Source organism: Podarcis bocagei (assembly GCF_964188305.1).
Source record: "Podarcis bocagei genome assembly, chromosome: 15".
NCBI classification, from domain to species: domain Eukaryota; kingdom Metazoa; phylum Chordata; class Lepidosauria; order Squamata; family Lacertidae; genus Podarcis; species Podarcis bocagei.
In genome coordinates this window covers 11,139,750-11,154,084 of record NC_138141.1, presented here as the reverse complement: position 1 = coordinate 11,154,084, position 14,335 = coordinate 11,139,750, and the positions used below count along the sequence as shown (strand labels likewise).

General features: G+C 40.9%; 1 protein-coding gene across 16 annotated transcripts in view; it reads right to left on the bottom strand.

Annotated features, from left to right (window-relative positions):
- CAMK2B (calcium/calmodulin dependent protein kinase II beta) overlaps positions 1–14,335 on the bottom strand; it is a 209,053-nt gene that overhangs the window by 155,804 nt on the left and 38,914 nt on the right. For all 16 annotated transcript variants that reach the window (XM_081171658.1, XM_081171646.1, XM_081171654.1 and 13 more), the window contains exon 2: positions 1,000–1,094. In XM_081171658.1, coding sequence (XP_081027784.1) covers positions 1,000–1,094 — 95 coding nt within the window. The remainder of the gene's footprint in view (positions 1–999; positions 1,095–14,335) is intronic.

The following is a 14,335-nucleotide window of genomic DNA, read 5'->3' as shown; positions in this document are numbered from 1 at the left end:
ACGGTAATTTTGGGAGTTGAAAGACAAACTTTAACTGACCCATCTCTGAGCCAACTCAGTTTTTCCATTCCACTTCACTAAAAAGTTGTGTGCACATATTGCTCAATCCGAGCCATCTAAATTAACCACCACAGCCGGCCAAGTTTTGTTATCTAGAAACAAATCCAATTTGCCTAATTCAGCTTAGTACCAAAATCTGCCACAGTTGTTCATGGATAGGTAAACTTATTAGTCGCAATGGCTTGTCAGAAAACTAACCATCCTTCTCATCTTAAATAATCAAATTAATAGCACGGCTATGCTTAGGTCCTCATGCCCAGCCCTCCTTTGAAACAGTGTGCATAGCAACTCGCTGTTCAGTGGGAGCTGCTTCATTGGGGCTCACAGACTTCCTAAAAATCAGTTCTTCATGGTTTAATGAGTCCCATCTTCACCTACTGCCCAGCTCTACAATCACAAGGTCTGGGTTAATCACTTACAGTACCACTGCTTCAGCAAACTCAATTTCCTTCACGTTGTCTTCATTAATCTCATAGATATACCCTTCCACAACCTGTTAGTTCCAGTCTATAAGGTATAAATACCCCATCTGTTGAGCTAATCATAAATTTTGAAATTCCAAGGGCAAAAGCATTATTAGTGAAAGGGCAAAAGCTCTCTTATTCTTGCTGCCTACAAAAAGGGAAAATTCCAAGTTTAGGTTGGGAAATACCTTGAAGGAGAGAGGTCTTATTGTTTATATAGAGTTCTTCTACACTCCCCCTTTGATTGGCAGTGATTACTGCACTCAATATCTATAGCAGCTTCCTGTCTTTCGCAATTATCTCCTATCTATCTCGTAGTCTCTCATAATTCCTGACACTGTAGTCCTCTTTGAGCACTGCAGCACCCTGTGTCTCTCCTGATTGAAACAACAAGTGAGTGGCCTGCTACCAGAGAATTGACCTGTAATATGAGTTTCAAAAGCCTCGTCTATTGCACAAAACAAAAGAAGCCTACCTCTGGCTGAGAGCTTCTTGGTGTTGATAATCTTTGCCGCATATTCGTGTCCAGTGCAGAGTTTGACACAGCGCCGCACAACTGAGAAAGCCCCCCTAAAAATGTGCATTAGAAAAAAGGAGAAAACAGAGATTAATGGCTGCAGCTTGGAAGAATCCGATTCACAGCAGTATCTCGTTTTTTTTAAAGACAGCTTTGCAACATTTTTTAACATTTCAACATACAGAAATTTCCCTTTTAGCCCATCCCATCATGGCATTCTTATTCCAGATGAGAGCAAAGGAGAGAGAAAAGAAAATAAATTGCCCCTTGTTGAATTCATTCAATGAGAATGTCCTAAAATTAAAGAGTTGGAAAGCATCTCAAAGGTCATCCAGTCCAACTCTCTGCTGATGCAGAAGACCAACTACCGCAGCATCTGTGAAAAGAGGCCACCCACTCTCTTAAAAATCTGTGATGAATGAGAATTTAAAAAGGTCTAAAAGGGCTCCAAAGATTTCAGGAAGAAGACCTATTTTCCTGTTGAATGTTATTTGCCGCTTGTTCCAGGGATAGCTGGACTGCTCAACTGGTTAAGAGTGTGGTTCTGACAACACCAAGGCTGCGGGTTCGGGTCCTGACAGCTGCATATTCCTGCACTGTAGGAGGTTGGACTAGATGACCCTCAGGGTTCCTTCTCAACTGAAAGGAAAACCACCTTGGAGGGGAAGTGGCAGGGGAGAATGCAGGGAACTACACGAATCATCCCTCCTTTCTCACACACAAAAATGGCTTTGCGGTTTTCTACAATCAAACGGTATATTACTTTAAATAAATAAATATTAGCAACTCTGACATGTAGTGCTATATGTTAGTTTAAGGGACTTCTGCTGTTGGGATTAGAAATATATTCATTAATCATATTTTATCTCATCCTTCCTCCAGAGAAGCACAAAAATAGTGACAGAAGCAGCTTCAGGACTCAATAAATAATAATAATAATAATAATAATAATAATAATAATAATAATAATAATAATAATAAATAAATAAATAATAATAAATAATAAATAATAATAAATAATAATAATAACAATAATAATAATAATAATAATAATAATAATAATAATAATAATAATAATAATAATAATAATAATAATTTTTTATTTATACCCCACCCATCTGGCTGAGTTTCCCCAGCCACTCTGGGCGGCTCCCAATCAAGTGTTAAAAACAGTACAGCGTCAAATATTAAAAACTTCCCTGAATAGGTATTTGAGCCCTAATCAAAAACTTTAGCCACCATACCAAGCTGTCTTTTATCTGAGAATTCTTTTAACACAATTTTTAGCACATAAGATTTTGCATTTTTTTTATTTTTTAAAGAAGTGCTCTTACTTTAATGTTCCTAAGAACTGTAAGGCTAATAAAGGCTGTATAAACATCTGTCGTGAGTAGTTAGTCTAATTAATCCTACTCTAGTGTAGGATAATGAGTTGAGCTACAAGACTATAATTCTCAGTTCACCAGCGTGGTACCCACAACCTCAGCAAAGACTGACCTCAGATGCTCTGCTGTCAACAACTCCAAACAGCTGTCTATTACTCATTCCCTAATTCCAACCAGTAGTGAAGTTGCTGGGCCATAGCTATGCGGACGTCACAGTTAAGGTCAGAAGCTAGAGGGCATATTTGATGGATATTTGTTGGTACAAATTGTGCTCTGCTCTCTGCGTGACAGTGGGACTCTTAAGAAAGCATAAGAATTGCCTTGCCTGAATAAGACCATGTAGACCAGAACTGGGTTTTTAACAGCGGCCAGCCTGATTTTCGTGGGAAGTCTCAGATATACAGTATGGGGTTATATCCAATGCTGCTCCTACTCAGAGTATTCCCACTGAAGTTAATAGACATCACTAACTGAAGCTCATTAAAAATGTCAACTATTCCAGAAAGAATGGATTGGCTAAAACAGCTCTCTATGCTCTCTGAATCGTAATGAAGTTTTAGCTCATCCCAGTATAAACAGTGAGAAGGATAATGCAGTACAAATGAGGAATAATTGCATTGCATGCTAACATTGCAGAGATAAATTAGTTGCTACAGAAACAGGTTTAGTACAATCCTGAACATCCTTACTCAGAATTAAGTCCTTCTTGTTTAATGGGATTTACTTATTTGAAACTCTACATAGGATTTGCAAATGAACCTATATTCAATCAACAACAACAACAACAAATCCTATCTTTTGAAAGCGAGGTACTCAGTTTATATCATTGGTTCGCCAGAAGCGGCTTAGTCATGCTGGCCACATGACCCGGAAGCTGTACGCCGGCTCCCTTGGCCAATAAAGCGAGATGAGCGCCGCAATCCCAGAGTCGGTCACAACTGGACCTAATGGTCAGGGGTCCCTTTACCCTTTACCTTTAAGAGGCTGGTGATCAACCAGGACCCAAGAGGTTACAATCTGTTTGGAAAGATTCATTTGGAAAGATTCAGTCTTCAGCAGAAGACCAAGGAATGCATTTTAGTTTATGAAAGATATAAGCATAATATTGTCAAAGAGAAATCAAAAGTACATTATATATAAATACATCTTGGGGGATGAAAAATCCAATAAACAATAAAGTGGCTATTATGTGCAAAGATTACAATATGCAATATTAAAATTAACTACAATTTAACTACTGCCGAATCCTACATTGGCTCACCAACAACAAACCCGCCTTAGTTAAATATTACTACATGGTCCCAGCTGTCCTAATTTCATGGCCTTTTACTTTTAAAAACAGAACATAGCTAGCAACCCAGAGTGAAATTCCAGAAAACAGAAAACAGGATCCTGCAGTCTTAGATCCATATTATTAGAGATCAATCCAGTTTCCAGTATACAAGGTGCAGGGAAACCCAAACAGAAGATTAACCCAGGTAAAAATTAAAGAAAAATGTTTTTAAAATAAAATAGTGGAATCTGAACAAAATAAACTATTAAAAAATTGAATACAAAGTTGTCCATAGAACAAAGGTCAGGAAACACCTATGTTTAATAATCACAAGGAAGAATTCTGATAAGGGAGAAATAAAATATCCTCAAGCAAATAACAAAAATCAATCAGAGTTGTACAAAAAGTGCATGGAAAATTCAGCACAGAGAAGCCTAAAGCAAAGTAAAAATATTAAAAGCGGTAAGAATGGACTCTGACATCGATAGTTTTGAATGTGTGTGTTCCAGTTCAGTTACGTTACAAAAAGATATCAGAAAAATACTTCTTGGGTGAAACAGAGATGAAGCTGAGTTCCAATATCTAAAAAAACTACAAAAAAACTTTAAAATTCCTACTTGCTGATTGATTGCTTCATTCTCCCTTTGTTCTCAACTAAAAGAAATTCTGTATTGGAAAATGGCAAGTCAGGAGGCAAACACCTGAAAAAGCAAGGTGCCATTATTTTGCAGTTGACATGATCCTGAGCATGGATAGGCAACCTAAGGCCTGTGGGCCCGCAGACGGTCTGGGAATCAGCGTTGTTTTTACATCTTCTTCACACTGGTTGACTAAGGCCTTGTTAGCATTTCTGCTTTTCACACTCCAGAAAGACATTAAGGTCTATTTCAGTCATGAGCCACGGCTTGTTGACCGTTCTACTCCACAGCTTCAAGTAGGACCATCTTCATCATGTATCCAAATTTGCCCCCCTCCACTGAGCTCAGAACAACCTTCCTCATTAAATAACCACTACAGACTTTTCAGCAGCTGCTCAGAAACATGTATACAGTACACATAAGTATATATGCTCACACTCATTGAGGTTTCATAGTAAGGTTAAAAAAAAAAGGGTAAAAGACCCCTGGACGGTTACATCCAGTCTAAGGCAACTATGGGGTTGCAGCGCTCATTTCACTTTCAGGCTGAGGGAGCCGGTGTTTGTCCACAAACAGCTTTCCAGGTAATGTGGCCAGCATGACTAAACCACTTCTGGTGCAACGGAACACCATGACGGAAGCACACGGAAACGCCGTTTACCTTCCCGTCACAGCGATACCTATCTATCTACTTGCACTGGTGTGCTTTTGAACTGCTAGATTGGCAGAAGCTGGGACAGAGCAACAGGAGCTCACTCCATCGTGCGGATTTGAACCGCCAACCTTCTGATCAGCAACTCCAGAGGCTCAGTGGTTTAGACCACAGCGCCACCCACATCCCTAGGTTTCAAAGTACTGTAATCCAAAGAGCGCTCCAACTGGAGAACAGCCTTTGCCAAAGGTGCCATGGACTTTGAAGACGCTCAAACTCAGGACGAAAGGGAGAAACGTGCAAAGAGGAAGCCACGTTTGACAAGCCCTCACCCTGATCAACTCCCACCCAGAAACCTATGTCCCCACTGTGGAAGGTGTGTGGATCCAGGATTGGCTTCCACAGTTACCTATGGACACACCGTTAAGACCATGTTCATGGAAGACAATCTTACTTGGCTATGAGTGGTCGCCAAAGAAAAAGAATCCAAAGAGAAAGTTATTTGAATGAACATATGAAAGAGAACAAAATAAACCAAAAATTAATTTGAGTCAAAAGCACCTTCAAATATTAAAATCATGTATAGATGTCAATTCTACAGAGCTACGTACTTTTCATGAGGGAGAGCTGCATATCCTGGGATATCGGCAAGGCTTTTGAATTACTGGTGTACTGGAACTCAAGCTCTCACCTATGGAGTGAGTGTTGGTGGATCTATAACTACTTAAGTTGACGTACTGAAGCATGATTCAGCATTTTTAAACTACTGACCACCCGGAGAGCCTTTGCACAAACGTAACCAGCTAGCAGAATTATGCAGCTTTACCACAGAGATCTCTCTTGTGGTTGAAGCAACGCAACCTGGGCTGTGTACAGATAGGTTTGTTCTGGGGAACAGCAGCACCAGTTTTCCTCTTATCGCTATTACAATAGCACTAGTCACAATCCTGTATCAATAGCTGCATGAAGATACAAGTGTAATAGTAAGGGCCAGGGGGGAGCTTGTTTGTTCCAAGTTCTTAATTTCTAATTGCAACTGTTTCCCTAGTCAGATCAATGGAGTGATGAAATTGGCTAGATTGGATCTCAAGCAGCTTCTGGAGTAATCAGTTTCACTCCTAAGGGAAACTTTGCATTTTTAAAAAAAATATATCTGTTTGCTTGTTTAAGAGCTAAATGAGCACATATGTACATATACACCTGTTTTTTCATATAATCAAAAAACCACTTTTTAAAAAAGCATAAAAATGGCTTCAAAACTATTCCTGGCATTGTATAGGGAGAAGTATACTAACTTCCTCTGAGTTCTATCCAGTATGTGTCAGTGACAGAAGCACTAATATATATATGCCTGTTATACCTGGAATAGTCATGCTTTTAGAAGCTAGTTCCAGCTTTTCTAAAATACAGCTTGAAGTCCTAACACACCTTTAATAGTTTTGAATAAGAGGGAATTTCAGTAGGTGAACTTCCTCCTCTATTAAAAGTGTAGAATTCCTGTCCTTTTGCATCTGACCACCCTACACAAAATCCTGCAAAACCTGTTCAGCCACAGACCACAGTGGAACACAAACATTAGCGTAACTTGGACCAAGTGGTATTGCATCCACAAAGACAACGAACACACACACACAGTGGAAATGATTTACCACCATGGCAAACTTCTGCAATGGGATTTGGGTCTTAGGGGCAGGAGAAGCTGGCCAGAACTCAACAGTCATGGCAAGTACACTCAGTTTAGCATGAAAGTAACCCCCAGGTTTGGACAGCAGTCTGAATTATAATGCCTCATGGAGTAGCCTAAAATAATTCAAGATTATAAAGTGCATATTCCTGACACATTTGGAAATGTTACTGCTTTATAAAATACAGAAGTAGAAGGGGAAATTACAAATTGATTGATAAAATCAGAGATACAAATACAACACAAGGATAGCCTTCCCCAACCTAGTGCCTTCCAGTTGGTCAGAATAGAGTCAACAATACTGGGCTAAATGAACAAAACAGTCTACTTTGATTTAAGGCAGCTCTCTGAGTATTTTGGCAATGGCGGGCCTCCCAAGATCTTAGCAAGGGATCTTTCCCATCACCTGTTATGAGATCTGAATTGCACTTTAAAGCTGTTTCCTATGCACATTTATGCCCCATTGCCCTAGAACGGCCATCCCTAGCGTGGTGTCCTCTATATGTTGTTGGACCTCAACTCGCATCAGCGCTAGCCATCATGGCCAATGGCCAGGGATGATGCTAACGGTAATCCAAAATATCTGGAAGGCCTTTGTATTTGTATCTCTGATTTTATCATTACAAACCACCCCCGCTTTCATTTCTAAAGTAGTTTCAAAATAAAGACAAACATTTTATGTGTTGTATCAAACCCTTTTCTGAACCACTCAAGAGATCTGAAATTAACTACCTTTGGTCAAAATGACAGCTTATAAAGTCACACACAGAGATGCAGTAATTTGCAACCATTTCCTCACTGCATACAAAGTGGTATTCTGATTTTTTTGCTGATTTTTTCCCTACTTCTTAGCACCATGTATTTAAATATCTATTTGAAACAGAAGTCAGTAAAACGTAACCAGTATTATTCCTAAGTAAACTGAAATAATAAATAGCAAAGTGCTTCAGGCTGCAGAACTATTAGTAACCAAAATTATTTATAAATCACTTCCTACAATAACAAATCAGGGTTCCACATGTGGTCCAGAAGAAGCAGCCAAGAGAGATTCTTGAATGTTAAGGGATGCCGCCCATATAATCATATTTTACCAAACAAGGAAATAAATAGACCCTGCACTCATGCTGCTGTGAAAACTGGCATGCAAGAACACAGCCTTAGTGACTGGGTGGCAGTTGGGGCATAACAGAATAGAAATGGGGGGAATGCATTGCCCAATACACCCTCCCACACAAAGAATCCATCATAAGCTATACCTAAGAGTCCATTTAGGAAGCAATCTCTCTCTCTCTCTCTCTCTCTCTCTCTCTCTCTCTCTCTCTCTCTCCACACACACACACACACACCAACAGCAAGAGTGCTGAGTGCCTAAGGAAGTTTAAAAGTAAAGGTAAAGGGACCCCTGACAGCTAAGTCCAGTTGCAAACAACTCCCGGGTTGCAGCGCTCATCTCGCTTTACAGGCCGAGGGAGCCGGTGTTTGCCCGCTTCGCAGTTTTTCCGGGTTATGTGGCCAGAATGACTAAGCCACTTCTGGCGCAATGGAACACCAACACCAGAGCAGCGCAAGGAAACGCCGTTTACCTTCCAGCTTGAGCAGTACCTATTAATCTACTTGACCTTTTTGGAATGCTTTCGAAGTGCTAGGTTGGCAGGAGCTGGGACCGAGCAACGGCCACAGCACCACCTGCGTACCTAAGGAAGTTTCAGAGGAGTACTAGAAGGAAATGCCCTTGGGGAACATGTGCCTTGAGATACACATCCCTATGGATTAATCCTCACTTTAAGAGATTTTAAGTGCAAGGGAACCACCCATTAGCAATTTCAGGGATCACAGGGAGGGGATCATTTTTAATCAATTAAATATATTTTAACAGCTTTCACAAGGAGGGGGGAAAAAAACATTCCCAAGAAGGCTTTCCGAACAGATTAAAAAATACAATCAGAGGACGTCACTGCAAGCTGTTGCCTGGCAACTGCCGACTGCCAGCAAGGGAAGAGTGCTTCCATCATTGCTCAGCCCCAATTCCTTGCCTCAGAGGATTTTGGTTTGAGTTGCCAGTGGTGTAGTGAAAGGGGACGAAGGTGAACAAAGCTCCTCTGGCATCATCTGCCAGAGCAACTGAAGGTCCCGCTCTTTGTTCTGGCAAATGAAGATCTTTTGTTGAAGTTTAGTGTGTTTTACATGATGAACCTATGCAGTCAGTTAAAACTCCCAGTTTAGAAATCTAACAGTTGCAGAGGCCAGTTGGCATACAAAAATCTTCAAGAGATGCCAGCAAGTTGGGCCTCTGTAACATGGCCACCCAGAGTGTCTGGGTACAAGTAAAATTTGGATGATGATGATGATGATGATGATGACGGAAACAGCTCTCCTCCATATGACCTCAATAGTAAACAAGCTAGGATATAAGGACTCAAGCAGTCCTTACTTCCAGGAAACTAGCACAGATTTTCAGTCATGCTGCTCCTAACAAAGTGGGCATTATAATCTGGGAGTACAGTCATACCTTGGTTCTTGAACGGCTTAGTTGATGAACAAATTGGCTCCCAAACGCCAAAAACCTGGAAGTAGGTTTCCAGTTTTCAAATGTTTTTCCAAAGCCGAATGTCCAACACAGCTTCCGCTTGAGTGCAGGAAGCTCCTGCAGCCAATCGGACGCCATGGCTTGGTTTTCGAATGGTTTTGGGAGTCAAGTGGACTTCTGGAGCAGATTATGTTCAAGAACCAAGGTTCCACTGTATGGCCATGGAGGCTCTTGTGATGTGCTCTTGCACTTCAAAATTTACTACTAGGCCTCTGGGTTTGACACCAAGGAAGAACAAGGATAAGGGCCGCCCGCCAGCATTTTAAGATCGCCCGGACAGCGGAGAAGTCCTCCGCTGTCCCAGGATTTTTTAAAATGCTGGGGGTGGGAAGAAAAGCCCTTGTCCCCCCCCCAGCCTACAGAAGAGGTCCGGGGACAGACTGTCCCCGGACCTGGTCTGAAGGCGGTTTCCCTAGGAACGCATTAATTGATTTTCAATGCATTCCTATGGGAAACCGTGCATCGCAAGACGAAAAACTCGCAAGACGAAGAGACTTGCGGAACGAATTAATTTCGTCTTGCGAGGCACCACTGTATTTTTATTGATGTGAGCCAGCTGCTGCCCCCTGCCCCCCTTGGCTACGGCCATGAGAAGGCCCCATCATTTACCAACAAAATCTAAACTTAGCCTGCCTCACTCAGGTTTTTATTTTGCATTCACATACATCACAAGATTAGGGCACAGCAAAGACAACCATCACAGCTCTTTGTAAAACCAAATGTTCACGCAGCACTAAGTTGACACCAAATGCTAGCATCTTTCTCAGTTCTGATTTCATTGGTTCAGCTCAGCAGCATAATAATAGTCAATCACAACCATGACTAGGTTGCAACTTTTTGGTTGGGCAAAATACGAGATGGGGGAGGGAGTCCTCTGTTTCCGATGCACCTGCCTCTGCTCACACAAAAACTCATTCCTCCTTTCCACCGGGCCCCTGCAAACCCCCCTCCCACTCTTTGCCCACGCAAAACCCAAGACTCCACCATAGCAGGCCTGGCCTGTGCACTGCAAACCCCCCTCTCATGCTCTCTGCAACCCACCCTCTGCCCACACAAAAATACTCTCTCTCAAACTCCACCTTCTGGCCCCACCTCACCCTCAATAGTCCCGCAATAACTCTCGGCTCTCTTACACATTGACTCACCCTCTGCCTACACAAAGTCCCACTCAGCATCATAGCTGTCAACGTTTCCCTTTTTTAAAGGGAAATTCCCTTATTCCGAATAGGATTCCTCGCAAGAAAAGGGGAAAGTTGACAGCTATGCTCAGCATCCTTGCTCTCTTCCTCCCACCAGACCCAGCCTCTGCGCTGCTTGAACAGTTTTGAGGAGGAGGAGGAGCTCAAATACAGTGGTACCTCAGGTTACATACGCTTCAGGTTACATACGCTTCAGGTGACACACTCCGCTAACCCAGAAATAGTGCTTCAGGTTAAGAACTTTGCTTCAGGATGAGAACAGAAATCGTGCTTCAGCGGCGCGGCGGCAGCAGGAGGCCCCATTAGCTAAAGTGGTGCTTCAGGTTAAGAACAGTTTCAGGTTAAGAACAGACCTCCGTCACGAATTAAGTACTTAACCCGAGGTACCACTGTACATGAAAAATGGCATCCCGTTTGAATTCCAAAGAGGACAGGGGACACTTTCCTTCCTTCCCAAAAAAAAAAAGGATGATCATGCTTTTCTAGGGACAGGTGGCAACCCTAACCATGAGCCAACAGCACCTGCAGCAACATCCCTTGACCTGCCCCAATTTGGGAGGAACACACAAGGATTGTCTCAGGATGCTTTAGTGAATGTGCATCTTCTGTTTCTGATTTTCACTGCGCATCTCATTCACTACCTCCCACCTGGGAGGGTGGGGATCCCTGGAGGGAAGCTAGGTATAACACAATACTTCGCATGTCTCCTCAGAAATAAGCCCCACTGAGTCAAAGTAAACTTACTCCCAGGTAAGTGTGCACAGGACTGCTGTTTTAGTGTGAAGTTTTCACATCTTGCAGTGTGGGAAGCTTGCAACTTCTTCTCTTTGACAAGGAAACAAACAGCAAAAAAACACAAGCGTGAGTCTTCCAAGTATCACATTATCTGCCACATGTTATGAAGTCCAAAAAAGCCCAGAATCTCTGCTAAAACACACACAATGTAGGGAGGCTCAGATAATGATACAGGCTGACAGTGTTTTGGAAATATCCATATAGTCAAATATATGAAACATGCTACATTAGAATTAATTGACTATGTAGATGCCACAAACTTCTTCTTTATGGAAAGGCAGTGGCCGTATAATAGTACCCATACTTCCCACATGCAAAACTGGGTCTCCTTGGCAGGTGTAGCTCCATCAACCTCAACTTCCCATGCGTAAATCATAAATGTCAGTAATTTAGCTTGCATGGCCCGTATTATGTTTCATGAGATAAGGAAGTGTACCCATTTGGATAGGGTTAGACTACAAATCTCAACAAATATCAAAAGGAGAAAACAGAATTTTGTTTTGAAGGGTCAACTGTCACAATTGTGCTCTACATGCTAACTTTGAATTGTTTATTGGTAATGTTACAGAAAATGTCAATAGAAACAAGCCTTTTTTAAGAAGGGGGGAAATATAAGATTTTTGGTAGGAGAGGGAAGGAGTGAGTGTCATTTTTGGATTTTTAAAGTTATTATTCTACACACACATATCCTACTCAAGGTGGATTACACAGAATAAAAGCATAATACCACTTCAAAAACTTACAATAGCCAGAGGTGTAGGAAGGTCAGGTGGTACCCAGTGCAGAAAATTTCTTGTCACAACCCCCCCACACACACACACACATTGATATTTATTTATGTTTTTGGCCTGCAAAAATGGTTTTACGTTACAGTGGTACCTCGCAAGACGAATGCCTCGCAAGACAAAAAACTCGCTAGACGAAAGGTTTTTCCGTTTTCGATTTGCCTCGCAAGACGAATTTCCCTATGGGCTTGTTTCGCAAGACGAAAACGTCTCGCGACTTTGTTTCCTTTGTCTAAAAACAAAGACATGTTTTGTTTATAAAGTTAATTTATTTTCCCTTCAATTTTTGAACTGCTCTTTACAGTATGTGTGACTTTAAAGAGCAGTTAATAAACTGTTGTTGTACCAAATTTGGCTTTGTTTGGACTTTTTTTGACCATAGGAACGCATTAATTGATTTTCAATGCATTCCTATGGGATTTCGTGCTTCGCAAGACGAAAAATTCGCTAGACGACAAAACTTGCGGAACGAATTAATTTCGTCTTGCGGGGCACCACTGTATTTCATATTTTCTTACAAAGGAATGTGGATTCTGGGCCTCTGATAACAAGTAGGCGACTATGGACAGATACTTAAATCTACAGGATGGATTGTGTTTTGGCTTGTGTTATTTTATTTATATTTATTGTTTAATTATTTAATAAAATTTATTTTTAAAAAACCTGTAAACTGGTTTACCAAAAACAACAACAACAACAAAAAGCAGTAAAATCAAGAAAAATTAACAATCCTACTTTAAAACATACAAAAGCTAAAATATTAAGATTAAAATTATTTCAACTTCCTAAGCATCTAGGTATGCTTGCCTAAAGAAGAATGCTTTTAGCAGGTGCCCGAAAAGCGTCTAGCAAAGGCACATGCTTTGTTGTAATAGGCAGGGAGTTCCAAAGTGCATGTGCTGTCACAGTAAACAATGCAGTACAGATATTACGTATGTGGAACCTGTAGTAGTGCTTGAAACTACTGACGGGGAGGTTATATTTAATGTGATTTCAGCATGCTCTGTATTATCTGAAAAGGAAAACATTTATTTAAAAAACAGGACTGCACAGCAGCAATCTAATTGCATCATGATCAGTGGGACTGAATTGAAATTTCAGCCGTCACCACATAGGAAAACGGCCAAGTAAACAGCTATTTTTGTGGAGGAGGGCCAAGATATTAACTAATATGCATGAAATTTCACATATGGCTATATAATCCCTAGTGTAGTAAGATAAGACCTTTGGAGCAGGCATTTAAAAAAAAAAGTTTTTTATGAACTGCCCTAGTAGGGCAGTAATTGTTCCTTGATAATTTGTCAAAAAAACACAAAAAACCCATGATGGCACCTGGGGCCCCCACCCCTCTTTCCTATGCCCCGGACAATAGCAGCAGCATTAAAAATCATTTTAAAATAAAATGATTTTATTTTAAAATCATTTTATGTTAAAACAAATAAAATAAAAAAACAAATAAAAGTTAAAACAAATAAAATATAAAACTCCTGCAGAGACAGAAAAGTTATTCATCTTAAAAGAGCTCGCTAAAAACTAAGGCCTTGTTTTTCTTATCAAATGCCTTTCACAGGGATCCACACATGGTGATGATTGCTAACCTAGTATCAATTGGGATTCAGCTTCCGCACTTCATTTTCCGCAGATGCAAAGCCAGCCTCTTTTAAGTCCATAGCCTAACAGGGGAATACAGTGAGCTTTTGTGTGCGTGTTTGTAGTAATATGTTCCCTCAAAGATGCAGCCCTGCACCATCTTGCCAAAGGCTTTTTAGAAAAAAATACTGCTTTTTTTTGGCAAAGTACACTGGAGGCTCTCTCTGCTGGTCACTGGCAGAATTAAATTTTGCTCACCACAAGCAAACAAATTTCTTCAACCTGTCTCTCTTGGATATAATTTTGTGACCTTTGTAGAAAGCCAGCTTATTTTTCTTTTACTTGGAAGTCTTCAAAATGAAAGCATTTGTCACATTTACAAGCTTTTATCCCCTGGAGGAAACAATATTAACCCATTTAGTTTTACAAATTAGTAGTAATTTCCCGTGCCTGAAGATGGTTCAGGGAAAGAAAATGCTAGATATTCTCTATTTTTTCTTTTTTTCTTTTTTGGGGGGAGGGGTTTATCGAAAAATCCCAGCACTAGTTTCAGGCTGCAAGTTCAAATGATCCATTTGGGCCTTTTCTCGCTGCGCCAGTGTCATGCTCCTGTCCCAAAAGACAATGATAGCAGCTCTTCCTTGGGAATAAGAAAGGCTATTAACGGTAAAGGCTCAGCAGCAAGCAAGGTGTCTAGAAGTTATGA